At 40.9% G+C, this 14,715-nt stretch overlaps 2 protein-coding genes across 2 annotated transcripts; one reads left to right on the top strand and one right to left on the bottom strand.

The window, feature by feature from the left end:
* Positions 1 to 652: 652 nt before the first annotated feature.
* On the top strand, positions 653 to 1,459 carry LOC306978782 (hemoglobin subunit beta-2-like). The gene is made up of 3 exons (XM_079577449.1): positions 653 to 809; positions 909 to 1,131; positions 1,302 to 1,459. Exons 1-3 carry the CDS (start codon positions 718 to 720, stop codon positions 1,428 to 1,430), a joined length of 444 nt encoding a protein of 147 aa, XP_079433575.1. The 5' UTR covers positions 653 to 717; the 3' UTR covers positions 1,431 to 1,459.
* A 2,818-nt stretch (positions 1,460 to 4,277) lies between these two features.
* On the bottom strand, positions 4,278 to 6,595 carry hbae4 (hemoglobin alpha embryonic-4). Its single transcript, XM_079577471.1, has 3 exons — positions 6,471 to 6,595; positions 5,969 to 6,173; positions 4,278 to 4,495 (listed from the first exon to the last, which is right to left on the bottom strand). The coding sequence occupies exons 1-3, from the start codon at positions 6,560 to 6,562 to the stop codon at positions 4,367 to 4,369; spliced, it is 426 nt and encodes a 141-aa protein (XP_079433597.1). The 5' UTR covers positions 6,563 to 6,595; the 3' UTR covers positions 4,278 to 4,366.
* Between the last annotated feature and the right edge of the window lie 8,120 nt (positions 6,596 to 14,715).

Here is a 14,715-nt window from a genome sequence, read left to right as displayed (position 1 = left end):
TGCGTAAATGACATGAAATTTCTGACTTCAGTGCAGTCGACATAGCCGGACCTACAGGCTCAATGTCTCTGACTCGTTTCAATACAGTTTGTCTTTATTTCAGTTTTACTTTCTTATTTCAGGCTTATTTCAGAACCAGTGAGAAATGTCGTCAAACTTGATCAGGAAATAAGTCCCAATGAAGTCATTTAAACCCATGCTTGATATTTAGTTTGTGTGGTGTTGCTACTGGTTTGCACAATGAAAGATCTTGTGAAACACTTTATTCTTTGCCCCTTCCCTAATACCCACATCAGTACGTAGTCTCACAACACTGACATACTGAAGGTCCTGTGAATGTAAATAACAGTACTACTTTTAAAGGGGAGTTATGCCATTTTCAATGTCTCCTCTACTCATCATTAAAGCAACACAGTTTCAATACCGCCATGCTCCTGTGGGCATCAGCTCTTCTATAGTCTATTAAAGAATGTTATTAAGTGAGTCTTTAACGTTCACTGACAAATTGAAGCGATGTCATTGGCTGGATGTGCTGAGAGTGCTGCAGCCTCCTGAAGCTGGCCCCTTGTTCTTTATCCTATGTCCCGTATCAGGGGCTAATCAGGAGCTCCTTTCACAGGGAGGGGCCGGGTCAAGATGTTTAAATAGGCCTGCAGTGGTACCTCTGAAAACAATTCGCCTTTTGTTTTCAAACACAGACGAACAAGCAGAGACACCATGGTTGAGTGGAGTGCCGCCGAGCGTGACATCATCACCAGCATCTTTTCCTCTTTGGACTATGATGATATTGGACCCAAGGCTCTGTGCAGGTATTGCTACTTTTACTATTACTATTACTATTACCGCTGCAGCTCTCACATCCGCTTCTAGCCTTGTGACCTTTTTAACTTAAATTCTCGCTCTCCCAGGTGTCTGATCGTCTACCCCTGGACTCAGAGGTACTTCGGCGGCTATGGCAACCTCTACAACGCCACAGCCATAAAGAACAACCCGTTGATCGCGGCGCACGGCATCAAGGTGCTGCACGGACTGGACCGGGCCGTCAAGAACATGGACGACATCAAGAACACGTACTCCGAGCTGAGCGTGCTGCACTCAGAGAAGCTGCACGTGGATCCCGACAACTTCAGGGTAAGGCTCTAGGCAAAACACAAGTCGCACAAGTCAGCAGGAAAGCTAGCATCGAAATATGCTAGTTGGATTTGCTAATAGTGTTTGTGCTGCGTCAACAAAACAAACCATAGAATGAAGAAAATAATGTGCAAGCGGATGTTTGACAGCTGTGTTTGTTGCTTCCGTAGCTGCTGGCTGACTGCCTGGCCATCGTGATTGCCGCCAAGATGGGGACCGCCTTCACCTCTGAGGTTCAGGCCGCTTTCCAGAAGTTCGTGGCTGTGGTGGTGAACGCCCTGAGCCGACAGTACCACTAAACCCTGAAGCAGCGATGTTTCAGATGATCAATAAAAGTCCTGCAATAGTAAAATCATGGCATTGTGACTTCTTCTTTTCTCTTGCGTGCACCGGTGGGTGGTTTGTGTTGGCTGACCAGTCCAGTACAGTTACATGTTGTTGTTGTTTTTTTCTACACACTCAAACTTTAGATGTTTTGTGTGGTTTTGTTGGGTTTGGGGACGGGGATGTTGAAATAAGAAGAGCTAAACAAACCATAACTCGTGCCAATTCAGACACTAGCCATTGTGCGCTTAACTCTGTGGCTGAAGGAGTCTCCCCCAGCTGTTCGTGTGCATTATCTACGACCGCGCCCTCCCTGATCGCAGGAACATGTGCATCTGGCTGATTGGAGGCCGAGCACGTTGCCGTAGAAAACAGCTGCGGTCACTTCTCTGAAACATCGTCTTCCACTTCCAGAAAGCTCCACTTGAGCACGGATCTCCCTCCACATGAAGCCTCTCGGGGGCCAAATAGCAGTGAGACAGGCCTCTGACATTGTTCAGATCCAGGCTAAAAACAGCTCAGGTTAACTGTGCATATGACAAATGAAGGTTTCCCATCAGCACCTTTAGCTTTTCATTTATTTTATTATCATCATCAGAAGACCAAATTAAAATGATTTTACTGATATGTTTACACTTTCTTTTGTCACATTGTTTTGCTTTTCTTACAAACCCGTACAACTTTGTTAGAAATGCAGCGTTTTAGACAGTTTCAGCACCACGGACAGCTCCATGTCCTCAGGGATGAGGCCTGTAATGCTGAAACAAAGGTGAGGAATCAGTGGGAACCATCTTGTTGTTGCCTGATGGGACGCTGCCTGTGGCGGGGGTAGTGCAGAGGTCGTGTTTTGAATTGAAGGGGTGCCTGACAAGCTATTTCAGAAACAAACAGTTTGTGAATTTTCCATTTTGCTCGGACCTCCCGTTCTTTTTTAAAACATTTTTTTAACTCCTCCATCGGTCTTATGGCCACGGAGTCCAAAGTTTGTATTTTAACACTTGTTTGCTTTATTGCATTTTTTGTACTGTCTAACCTTAACTCCACTGAAACAAGTGCATTTTCTCCAGTTCGGCTTTACCCAAATCTGAAAGCAACAGTGCAATGCCTCATTTGAAATGTAAGACTTACAAAAGGGATCATAACTTTTTTGTGATGTTGCTGCTGCGTTTATGTCACATTTTTGAAAACGTATTTGTTGTTTTTTCGTCATGTTTTATGTCACTTTTTTGTTGTGTTTTTGCCACGTTTTTGTTGCCTTTCCAGCATATTTTATATCGCTTTTTTTTTGTCATGTTCTTATGTCACTTTTTTGTCACTTTTTTGTCTTATTTTTTGTCATTTTTCTGGCTATTCTGTTGCTTTTTCCCATCTCCTTTTTTTCATTGCTTTTTTGTCACGATTTCACCACTTTTTATTGCTTTTTGTTGCTCTTTCATCCTCACTTTTGTTGCCATTGTGATTGTTTCATTTTTATGAAGCTTTTAGATTTGGGTAAAGCCAAACTGAAGAAAATGTGCTCGGTTCAGGCACATAAGGTGAGAGGTTAAAAAAAAAAAAGAACTATGACCAGTGCAAACTGACATTGAGAGCTTATAGTGGGTCCCGGCCACCATTCTTCTTTTTTTTTTTTTTTCCTTTTTTTTTTATTAGACAAAACAAAAAACACAACAACCTATCACCACATAAGTGGATATATACAAAGCATAAAATAAATAAATAAAAGACAAAATAAAATGAAACACTTAAATAAAGTAGAAAAGAAAAGAGACAAAAAACAAAAAGAGAGATCACAGTACGTGTTAGAGTCAACTCAATTCCATTCATAGATCTAGATCATAAACATGCAGGTAAATGAGGATTAAGACAAACGGGTGATGAGAGAGTATTCAATTTTATATGTAAAAACACAGTCTTTCACAGCAGCAGAGTGGGGAGTACTGAACATTCAGCTTGCTGCCGTTGGTGTGATAGAGCTGCCACTGAATTGGCTCGGCTGAATTGGCTCGGCTGGAACAAGGTGGTCTTCAAACACAGGTGGAATATCTCTATAGTAAAGTTATGATTTAAGACAGTCCAAGAATTTGGACCATTGGGATTGCACTTTTACATGACCTTTTCTCTTAGCTAGCATTATTTCGTAAGATATTGTTTTTGTAAATGAGCCTAGCCATTCTTTAATGCTCGGCATCTCAGTGTTTTTCCAGTTCATTAAGATGAGTCTTAGAATTGATACAACACCTGTACACAGAATGTTGAATTTTACCTTGTTCAGCCCATTTACCAAATGTTGGTTGCACAATAAAGTTAACCTGGGTGATCTGGGCAGAATAGTTTGGAGGCCCTTCTCCAGGCAACGTAAAGCACCGTCCCACAGGAGGTAGAGAACCGGGCAATCCCACAGTGCATGGAGAAGAGTACCCCGAAAAGTCTCCAACACTTATCGTCTTTGTTTAGTCCCACGCGATGTCATTTCGATGGAGTGTAATATATCCTGTTTAATACCTTGAATAGAATACCTCTGCCTTTAGCTTCAGTTATAATTTAGCCGTTGTTATTTACTCTTCTTTTCCACGCGATTGATTTCACAGTCGAGGTCTCTCTGCCATATTAATCCCAAACCATCATTTAACCTCGGCCACCTTTATTCTTGATAAAGAAACTAATCTGACCAATCTTTATGTTTATGAATGATTCATTAAGTCTTTGAATTTTACTTCCAGTCGTCCCCTTTCTGTAAACTGTTGCACTGTATTTTTTTTGTCTATGTCAATAAATGCATGAAATAAAAAACTCAAAAAGAAATGTGCTTGTTTCAGTTTTTATTAATCCAAAGTTCCACCACATATACATATTAACACACATCATGATCATAATATATAGCACCCTTTGTATAGAACCCCGTGCTCAGGTCTCATCTGTACTTCTCTGCCAGCACGGCTGTAAAAGCTGATAGATATTTGTCCATGGCCGCATGCGCTTCTTCAGTGAATTCATCCAGAAGGTAACAGGCCAACGCGATCAGCATACAGTGAGAAAACAGCTGCCAACAGACAAAAGTCAGGAAGACTCAATGAATAAAGTTCAGCTCAATGTTGATTACGTCATACAGTGGAGACAGGTTATGAGTGCGGCATCGTTCAGCTCTAATGTTACACAGTGGGGCTTTAAACGCTGCATTCAAGTTGCCGGTTTCAACAGAGCGTTCGAGCTAAATGAACTTTTTTGTAAAACAATGCGGCTAATGCTAATGTCACAGGTCGCTAGAAACAAAAGCTAACTTTGTACAAACTATAGAAATTAAAAGGTGAAGCAGTATTCGTAAATGCTAAATCATGTTAATATGTTAATGTGTTCATGTTAATAATAGACAAACCACAGAAATGATACAAATGCCATGAAACGGACAAATCATGCCAGGCCACGCTTTAGTATTGGCCCCGGCTTTACTATTCATTACAGTAGAATAGAATGATCAATTTAAACAGGTCCGGGAGCTAAGAATATGTACATATTTGTAGCAATAGGCTCAGATATAACGCAAAACATGCTCGACAACAGAAATGCTAAAGTTAGTGAGTGAGTGAGTGGCTGTGAGTCGAGCGCTTTGGCAAAGATGCTATGTAAGTGTAAGATGTTCATTCCTTTTACCAGCGCACTGGTTGTTTTTTTTGTTTTTTTTTAGATAATAAAACTGTAATTCCAGGAAGATCAGCATTGAAGCGTTTCCTTTGCAATTTTGGCTCAGAATCACATACAGAGAGAAACAGGTCACAAAATAATACAATCAGGAAAGTCAAGACATAATATATTAAGTTTTTCTTTTTAAATGCTACAAATGCGACAAATCTGTGCATTTATTATTATTTTAATTATTATTATTATTATTATTTTGCATTTACATACATACAATATGTGACATTGGGCAAAGACAAACTTTATGTTGACACGTGTGGAGGTGTAGTGTGTGGTGAGGTGTGTGTAGTGTGGGTCCGCATACATGTGGGGGTCCTGGGTAATGCAGTTCTTACAGCATGGGGAGCTCGGTGGCTTGAGGGTTAGCGAATGTGAATCAACATGGTGGGACAAGACAGGAACAGAGATACAGAGGTACTTATTTTCCGACTTGATAAGTACTTGAAGTAAATGGCAGTGAATACAGAAATGAAAAACATCATATAAAAGAGAGGGCGGGGGGGGGGGGGGGGGGGGGGTTGGTGGTAATGCAAATCTCTATTAATATTATTTTTATTTTTATTATTATTATTATTATTGTCACTGTTATTATCATTGTCATTATTTTCACTATTATCACAATTGTTGCTATCATTGTTATTATACATTTGGTTTTAATTTCAATCATTACTACAGCCTAGTAATAATCATTATCATCATTATACAGTACATATACATACATACACACATACACACACACATACACACACACATGTAGGCAATTCTGTCAATATTATTATTATTATTATTTCCATCATATATATATAATTGTTTGAGTCACCTTGAATTTGCCGGGGTCGATGCGGAGCTGATAGGCGTGCAGGGTCTGCAGGGGGCCCAGCGTTTCGTTCAGCTTGCCAATGTCCTGCGCCGCCTCCGCGATGGCCAGGACGATCTTCCCCCCATGGGAGCGGAGGTGGGCGGAGCCGGCCGAGATATCCAGGTGAGAGAAGTACGTCTTCGCTCCGGGGAAAACCACAAACAGCCTACAACCCAGAGAGGTCACAACAACAGCTGTCAAATGAACCACATCAGCTTCTTCTTCATACCTTACACTGTGTTCCAAAAAAACAAAACAAACACCTTACACTGCGCTCCAAATGATTATGCAAACGACATTTTTCTAAGATTTTCTAAATTACAGAATGACAATTGTGTAAAGTATGAATTTATACAACTCTGCGTGATGACAGGCAGAGTCCAGAGTTGTTGGGTTTTATTAACTGGCATCCACTCAAAAGAAATCAAAATAATGTGTTTCTATATAAGAGGCATTAGCTCACCTGTTCAGAGCGTCTGCGCCGATGCGTTCAGCCACAGGAGTCACTCGAGTGCAGACCTCTAGAATCAATTTCTTGTCCTTTGGGGTGAGCATCGCGGAGCAAACCCCCACCACGCCTCTTTGTGGTCCGGTCCAAAGCTGAAAAAGTGCCAAAAGTGAATCTCAGACTTGTAAACATGCTCCCCTCCAAAATGAAGAACTAGAAAGCATAAAATAATTCATAATTGATGCGTCGGCGTAACACGGAGCTTCGGCAGCTGTTTTTTTTTTGGGGGGGGTTGGGGGGGCTGGGAGGGACCGCCACACACTGTGCATGTTATCGGCGCGGGCCCAGGGCAGGGTGTGTGTCGGGGGGGGGGAGGGGGCGGGGTTGGAGGGGCTATATCTGCTGCCACTTACGTCACATGGGATTCCAGTGTGTGCAAGACCCTATGATCAGTGCAAAACAAGGAGACTTTAAGTTCTGTCACACACACAGTAAAAAGGAAGTTTGAAGTAGTTCACGGGAGAAAAAGTGCGACTAAAATGTCCAGATATTGCCGTCAACTAAAGTATAGCTTAATAAAAAGGAAAAGCAGGGGCTAAAGTCCTCCAAACTTCCACGGACAGTTCGAAAGGGCCTCGTATCAAAGGAACAGGCCTGTGCTTTGCCCATGCGGAGAACAAACATGAAGCCGAGAACCAGGGGCGGACTGGGACTGAAAAACAGCCCTGGACTCTGACCAGCCTGGCCCAAATTAGAGTAATTGTGACACTTCCACAAATACATATTTGAACCTCTAACCACCCGCCTTAACCGAGTGCATTTTCCCCAGGTCGACTTTTTATTTTTATTATTTTTTTGATCGGTATCATCAGCAAAAAGAACTGGAAAGGTGGTCATAGAAACAGAAGCAAAATCATTAATATAAATAATAAATAATAATGGTCCCAAAATCGAACCTTGTGGCGCACCATACTCCACGGAATTCCTTTTAGATTCATGTTTTTTTTTATACTGGACTTTACCCAAATCTTAAAGCTTCTCGACTGGAGATCAAAGGAAAGCTAAGACCTACAAAAGTGAAGTGAAGTTTTTTTTTCATTATTTTTTTCTATCATTTGTTTGTGTTTTTCTCACGGTTTTGTAATTGTTTTTTGTCCGTGTTTTTCCTCACGTTTTTGTCGCCTTTTTATCGCATTTTTTGTCACTTTTTGTTGCTTTTCCAGCACATTTTTGCTTTGTTTTCATCCTCTTTTTCTCGCTATTTTGATGCTTTTCTTTCTAGCTTTTAGATTTGGGTAAAGCTCAGTTGAGGCGGGACCGGTGGCCCTAGAGCCAGTGGCCCTTCTGTGCTCTTCCAGAATGGACACATGGCCAGTCCGCCCCTGCCGAGAACCGTGATTTAAATGAGATTAAATGATGAATATTTGGAATGGAATGTCGACTAAATTCATTTGTCGACCAAAATCGCATGCGCTGTTGGTCGACTGAAAGTAACGAAATGTGACTCGAGAACTGAGCAGCTGAGTGTAAAAGTCTGATCAATGTCTCAATTGTGAAAAATGATGAGAAACAAAACTTGGCGGTAACGTGAAAATCCGAACATATATATATATATATACATCTTTCTGCGACAAAAAAGGCAGGAAAAGCAAAAGCCGCGAAACAATAACTACACCTATTTTCGATCGACATGAAGCCTCTGTAACTTTCAAGTATTTTTTTTGAAGAATTACGATATTAGTCAAGTAGAGGTGAGCACGTACTGGGCGATATAACTACTCTAATAATTACAGCTTCTTCCAAAAGTGACTCAAGCACTTGTACTACCCGCCATGTGTGTTTGTTCATTATATTATTGCATTGGACCTTTTGTGAAGTACTTTGGTCAAACAAGTTGATTTTTATTGATGCTGGAAGGTCTGTATCCCCGTGAACCAACACACGACCCCCCCCCCCCCCCTTTATTTATTTATCTATTTATTCAGTTCTATTGTCCTCTAGTCCCGCAGCAACAACGCTCAAATGAAAATAAATAAATAAAAACAAATAAATAAACAAACAAACACAAATTATCTCACATTATATTTTAGCCTGCCTTTGGTCCGCCTTCACTTCTGAGTTTAATCTCTGTCCATCAGCTGTTTTCTGTCAACCGGTATCAATCGTGACTGTGCAAAAAAAAGAAAGAAAGTGCCCCGTCATGTTTAAGCCGCACCTCTAAGCATGACCGAGCACTTTGTATCCCGAGCAAGTCAATGCAACCACCCCAGAACAAGATGAACACACCAATTAGATTGAAATAACAACATATGTCAATAAATAGGCCTTTAGTCTATAAGTGGAGGGAAAAAAAAATGTTTCCATATTTTTTGTGATTGTAAGAAATCGAGGAGGGAATATTTAACCTCTTAACCCCCGCCTGAACCGAGCACACTTTCTCCAGTTTGGCGTTTGCCCAAATCGAAAAGCACAAAAGTGGACGAAGAGCGACAGAAACGTGTCAATAACACACAAAAGCAGCTACACAAAGACATGAATACAGAGTGATGAAAAAGGAACAACAAAGTGACAAAAATGAGATGAAAAAAGACGAAAACACAACACAAACGCTACCAAAATAATTCCAAAAAAAGCACGACAAGAGAGCAACAAAAACGTGCTGGAAAAGCAATAACAATAACAAAGCAACAAAAAAACTGATAAAAACTCAACAAAAAACTCAACAAAAGTCAGTTTTGTAGGTCTTAGCTTTCAAATGAGGTGCTGCATTGGCCTATAGGTTGTAACCTCTAAAGGCAAGGAGCTTTTAGATTCGGGTAAAACTGGAGATAATATGCTCGGTTAAGGCGGGGGTTAAGAGGTTAACAGTGAAATCCTCATCAATGTAAATGTATTACATGTGAAGTTTGTCGTGTCCAGCAGGGGGCACTAACACAAGCACTTTTCTCCTGGCGGTTGGATAAAAAAAAACCTGATTATTTTTGTCCCCAAATCAATTCAAGGCTTTTGTGACTTTTAGACTGTTAGTTGCCGCTCACACTCGCATAGCATTGGTTACACATCTGCAAGGACGGAGTTGAAAATCCTGTTGCTCACGAATGCATCACGGGTCACGCCTCATTATACCTGCAGGAACTCATATCTCTGCAAACCCTCAGGTCCTCCAGTGGCCTTCATGTTCCAACCAAGCTCCAAACCATGAGAGCCCAACAACCTGGACTCTTTCAAAGCTCTATTCACTCTTTTTTTTTAATGTGTATTTTCCTGAAGCACTCTGAGACTTGAAATTGAAGGCATTGCAAAGAAAATCCATTATCATTATTACTATTATTATCATTACATTTCTAACACCCCAATTCTTCAAAGAGAGTAATAAGCATATTAAAACATATTAAAACATGCAGGAGCGCTGCTTGGATATCCTTGTTTTTGTTTTTTTTAATCTAACTCTCTTCAGAGAGTTAGATTAATCTAACGCTCTTCAGTGCAGGGATCAGCATTTGACTTTAAAAAGAAACAAAACTGAGGCACTCAAAAGAAAAAGTATGTAGTGTTGATGGACTTAACACCTTAACCTCTTAACTCCCGCCTGAACCGAGAGGATCTTTTTCCTCACGTCATCAGATTTTTTTTCCCATCATTTTTTTGTTGGGTGTTCGACTCATTTTTGTAACTTTTTTTTTTTTTTTTTTTTAATCACATTTTTGTAATTTTTTGTCACATTTTTGTCATTTTTTTGGTCACATTTTTGTCATTTTATTGGGTCATTTTTTGTCACATTTTTGTAATTTTTTGGTCACATTTTTGTCATTGTTTCTTCAATTTTTTGTCAATTTCTTTCTATTTTCTATTTTTGCCACTTTTTCATAAATTTTTCATCACTTATTTGTCAATGTTTTCTCACTTTTTTGTCACACTTCCATCATTGTTTTCGTCTCAGTTTTATTGATATTTTCACAGCTTTTTTTCCAGAGGCTTTTGGACTGGGGTAAAGCCAAACTGGAGAAAATGTGCTCGGTTCAGGTGGGAGGTAAGGGGTTAAAAGTGTTTGGTATAGATCACATCCCTGAGTCCTTAAGAGGAGGCGACAGACTTAAAAGTCTCCTGCAGAGGGAGTCCTTCTGTATCCACACTCTTAAAGCAACAGAGTTCCCAGGTCTCAATGGGGAACTGGACTTTACCCCTTTTCTCTTAATGCTTCTGTTCATAGAAGATGTTTGTATATATTGACTGTAAATATTTGCAGATATTTGTATATCATCCAGATGTGTATTTGTGTGTTTCTTGTATTCTGAAATCCTGCTCATAAGATGTACTGCATCAGCTGACTGAGTTCCAGCCCCTCACACATCACTCGAGTACTGCCCTGACGAAGGCCCTATACGGCTGAAAGACAATGTTTTAATCTAATGGCCATGCTGCAATAAAGGCCTTTTACCAATACTTTTTCTTTGAGTGCCTCAGTTTTGTTTCTTTTTAAAGAGTAATAAGCATGTACTTTCTGGGAGCAAAACTGTAATGTTTTTTTCAATGAGCATAACATTTAACTAACTAGAAATACAGTCTATTGTGAACGCCTCCGCTCCAGTGTTCTATGGTACATGAGTGCGTTTACATGCGCTTGAGTAACCTGGTTATTAGGCATATCCTGGTTATATAGGTGTGTTCGAGATGCGGTTGCGGCTCGCCTGGATGATCGGCGAGAGTAGCCGACGCAACGGGGGCGGAGAAAAAAGTCTGAAGCCCATCCGACCGCTCCTCATGCAGAACAACGAGAGCCTCAGATCACGCAGCGTCTCGTTCAGATATCGCGTTCATTTACAGTTTATTCTAAATAAAAGTCATTCACCTCCTGCTCTGTTTCCTTTACTCCAGAGACACCATTCTTCATCAGAGAAAACTTTCCCATTTGTTTGTTTGTTCAAGTTTGTGAGATAAAACACGTCCTTTTAAGTCATGAGTTTGTTCTGTAAGAGCATCAAACATGAGCTCTATTTTAGGGGGCGATACAAAACTTTAATAGATTCAGCCATAGTTTATTTGTTCAGATCTAAAGAGGAGAGGGGAGGGGGCGAGGAGCACGTTTCTGATCACAGCAGACTTGTATCCAATCACCTGAGCGTGAGCCGCGGACAGGTGGGTGTTTTCCCGTCATGCACGGGGCCGTGGAGCCGCTGCAGTTGCCTCTGGAGAGATGCAGCGGCTGATCCAGTCGGCTGCTCTCGTTGGGGTCTCACGATCTTTCCGTGCCCCACGTGCCCGTGACATCAGAGCCCGTCTGGAGCAAGTCGGACAGAAATCTAACCAGCACCGTGCGTCTGCAGTCGGCTGTAAAACTGCGTCCGTCTGGCTCATCTCGAACACACCTAATTCTAATTCTGGATATGATGTTCACATGGGTCAGAGAAAAAACAGGACACTCATATCCCTGTTTACATGAGCTACTACAGTATCCTGGATATTTAGGCTCCAGAGAGAGGCGGAGCTAGTGACAAACATGGAGGAGCTAAATAATTTAGCAATAATGCTAACGCATGGCTTTTTTAGACATTTCTCAAGGACAACTATCCAAGGAATAACTTAGAACAGTAAAGTTCTTTCCCAGCTTCAGCGACACGTTTTGTTGAAGATACAAAGTTTTAAAAGCCCAGGAACCAGATAAAACTCCTGCCATATCTGTTTCAAAAGTTCACACATGCTCAGTGCGTCAGCGATGGTGAAAACCCAGTATCCTGGAAACTGTGGGGATATCCCAGTGAGGACATCCTGGTTTCTAATCATCTGGATATTGTCTTATCCAGGACACTGAAACCAGGATACTGTGTTTACATGAACCAGACAAAACCAGGAAACTTAAAATCCCCATTAATAAGCTGGATACCTGAGTGCATAAAACACACTCACTGTGATTGTGCTAGAGCGGAATTAATGCTCAGAAAACCCTTGTGCATTACTTCAAATAATAACAACGCCGCCCAAGAAGTGACTTCCTGTCTCGACCCAGCACGCCAAAATAAAAGCACACGGCTCGTCTCATTGATTAGTTCAGCAGGTGCAACATTACAAGAATATAATGAAATACACACATTTTCAGGGTCTTGCCTGTTAATAGTTTGGCAGAAAGAAAGTTGAACGAATGAACTGCTGAACTAATGAAAAAGATGGTGCTTTTATGTTGGTGCGCTGGATCGAAACAGGAAGTCAATTCTTGTTATGATTTGAAGTTATGCACAGAGTCAACGTGCTAGCACTGCTGAAAACGGTTGTGCTCCCTCCTTGTGGAACTCACTCCCGTTTTATATAGGCTACGGCAGGCTAATAATTTGAATTTGTTTAAATCGTTGCTAAGACTTGTTTATATTGTAATAAGGCATTCGGGTAACTGTTATTAATTCTGCTTAGTGTAATTTTATTCATTATGTAGACTTTTTTTGTTATTGTTTTTTTCTGTTTGGTTATTATTATTATTATTATTATTATTATTGTTATTATTATTATTATTATTATTATTATTATTATTATATTATTATTCTTATTATTCTTATTATTCTTATTATTATATTATTATTATTATTATTATTATTATGTTATTATTATTATTATTATTATTATTATAATATTATTATTATTATTATTATTATTATTATTATATTATTATTATTATTGTTATTATTATTATTATTATTATATTATTATTATTATTATTATTATTATTATTATTATTATTATTATTATTATTATTATTATTATTATTATTATTGAGAAGCTATAGAACTGACCTGGGCGACCACAAACTCCCATTTCGGTAACACTGGACTTTAAAGGAACAGGCCACCGTTTCTTCCATACTGAGATATGTTCTTACCTGAGCTTAGACAAGTTGATCCGTACCTGTCTGGTCTTTGTGTGTGCCCGTGGAAGACATCAACAACATCTTTGGTCTTTTTCCGTGACTGAGCGCGCGCACAAAGACCACACAGGACTGTAGCCGACTTTATTGTGTATTTTGGTGCCTTAATTGCTCTCATGCCACGTGCTCTGGCCATGGCTGTATTATTGCATCTCCTTGCAACATCCTAAACGGCCAGTAGAGGGCGTCCCAGAGCCGGCCCGAGCGCGCAGACCAGTGAGGGCTGTGGCTGGAGCGGTCTGTGCTGTCATCCAGCGGTGGCAGCGCGCACGCCGCCGCCTCTCTCTCTGCGCACAGGAGTCCCGTCAGCCGCGCGGGGGGGACGACCACACCGGATTACCAGCGCAATTCGGTCGGCCCATAACCGAAGGGACCTTTTGCGTTTTCACGGCTGGAGTCGGACCGATCGCGCAATAGATTAAGGTAAGCGCGTTTTCTTTCTCACAACGCCGAACTCCGCACGTGAGAGCAGGGATGGGGGGGGGGCACTTGAAGTAGTGTGATCGCGCAAGGCTCCGCACGCACGATTCCCCGCGCAATGCCCTCTCCAGTCCCTATCGGCTCGGTCTGACTTTAAGAGGAAGCCATCGCGCACTCGTTTATCAGTACAGGAAGCAGGCAGGTGCATTCATGCTGAGGGCAAGTGTGAACGTGCTCGAACAGGCTTTAATGTCGGCTAAACTGTGTCTAACTCTGGTGGATTCCCCTCTGCTGCACCGGTTTTTGGTTTTTTACTGCAGCCCTCGATGTCTTTCATATAACATTTATCTTGAAGCAGTTTTCCCCCCATGTCACCCCATGACACCTGAGTGAGGTACAGTGATTAAAGCCACACTGCGGAACACTGCAGGCCAACTAAATCATTATTATTATTTGGAAAAGATTAAGGATGAATCGATGGGTCAGTGTTTCTTCCAGGGCTTAGACCAGGGGTAGGCAACGTCAGGCCCGGGGGTCAAATCCGGCCCTCCAGCACAGAACCTCCGGCCCTCAAGGTGATTTTGAGAAACATTATGACACAAATCAGAAAGTGCTTTAACATTTTTCGGGTTAAATGGGAGAAATACTGTTAATACACCCAATCAGGTCATATTATGAACAACTCTGGCATTTGAAGAAAGTGCACTGGAAAAATAATAATTTGAAGGAAGAAACGACAGAAACCTGCTTGAATTGAGAGATTGAATCTAAAGTTTGAGTAGATTTGGGTCTGGTCTTAGATCAGATAAAACATCTCGTCGCCAATGGAACAAGTCATTATTCTCTTAATTCAGATCATGTTGTATGATTCAAAGTAAAAGTTCATTTGTCTGATTTCAAAGTGGGTTTTATGTTTGTTCCATTGGCATC

Source organism: Gobius niger (genome assembly GCF_951799975.1).
Source record: "Gobius niger genome assembly, chromosome: 19".
Taxonomy (NCBI): Eukaryota; Metazoa; Chordata; class Actinopteri; order Gobiiformes; family Gobiidae; genus Gobius; species Gobius niger.
Note: the sequence above shows the minus strand (reverse complement) of the source record. Positions and strands in the feature narration are given on the sequence as shown.

Bases quoted from the DNA above. Each gene is read 5' to 3' on its own strand.
- LOC306978782 (XM_079577449.1), top strand. From the start codon at position 718: ATGGTTGAGTGGAGTGCCGCCGAGCGTGACATCATCACCAGCATCTTT. The intron at 810-908 runs GTATTGCTACTT...TCGCTCTCCCAG, and splicing joins GGACCCAAGGCTCTGTGCAG to GTGTCTGATCGTCTACCCCT. The intron at 1,132-1,301 runs GTAAGGCTCTAG...TTGCTTCCGTAG, and splicing joins TGGATCCCGACAACTTCAGG to CTGCTGGCTGACTGCCTGGC.
- hbae4 (XM_079577471.1), bottom strand. From the start codon at position 6,562: ATGCTCACCCCAAAGGACAAGAAATTGATTCTAGAGGTCTGCACTCGA. The intron at 6,174-6,470 runs GTGAGCTAATGC...TCTGGGTTGTAG, and splicing joins GGCGCAGACGCTCTGAACAG to GCTGTTTGTGGTTTTCCCCG. The intron at 4,496-5,968 runs GTGACTCAAACA...GTCTGTTGGCAG, and splicing joins TCGACCCCGGCAAATTCAAG to CTGTTTTCTCACTGTATGCT.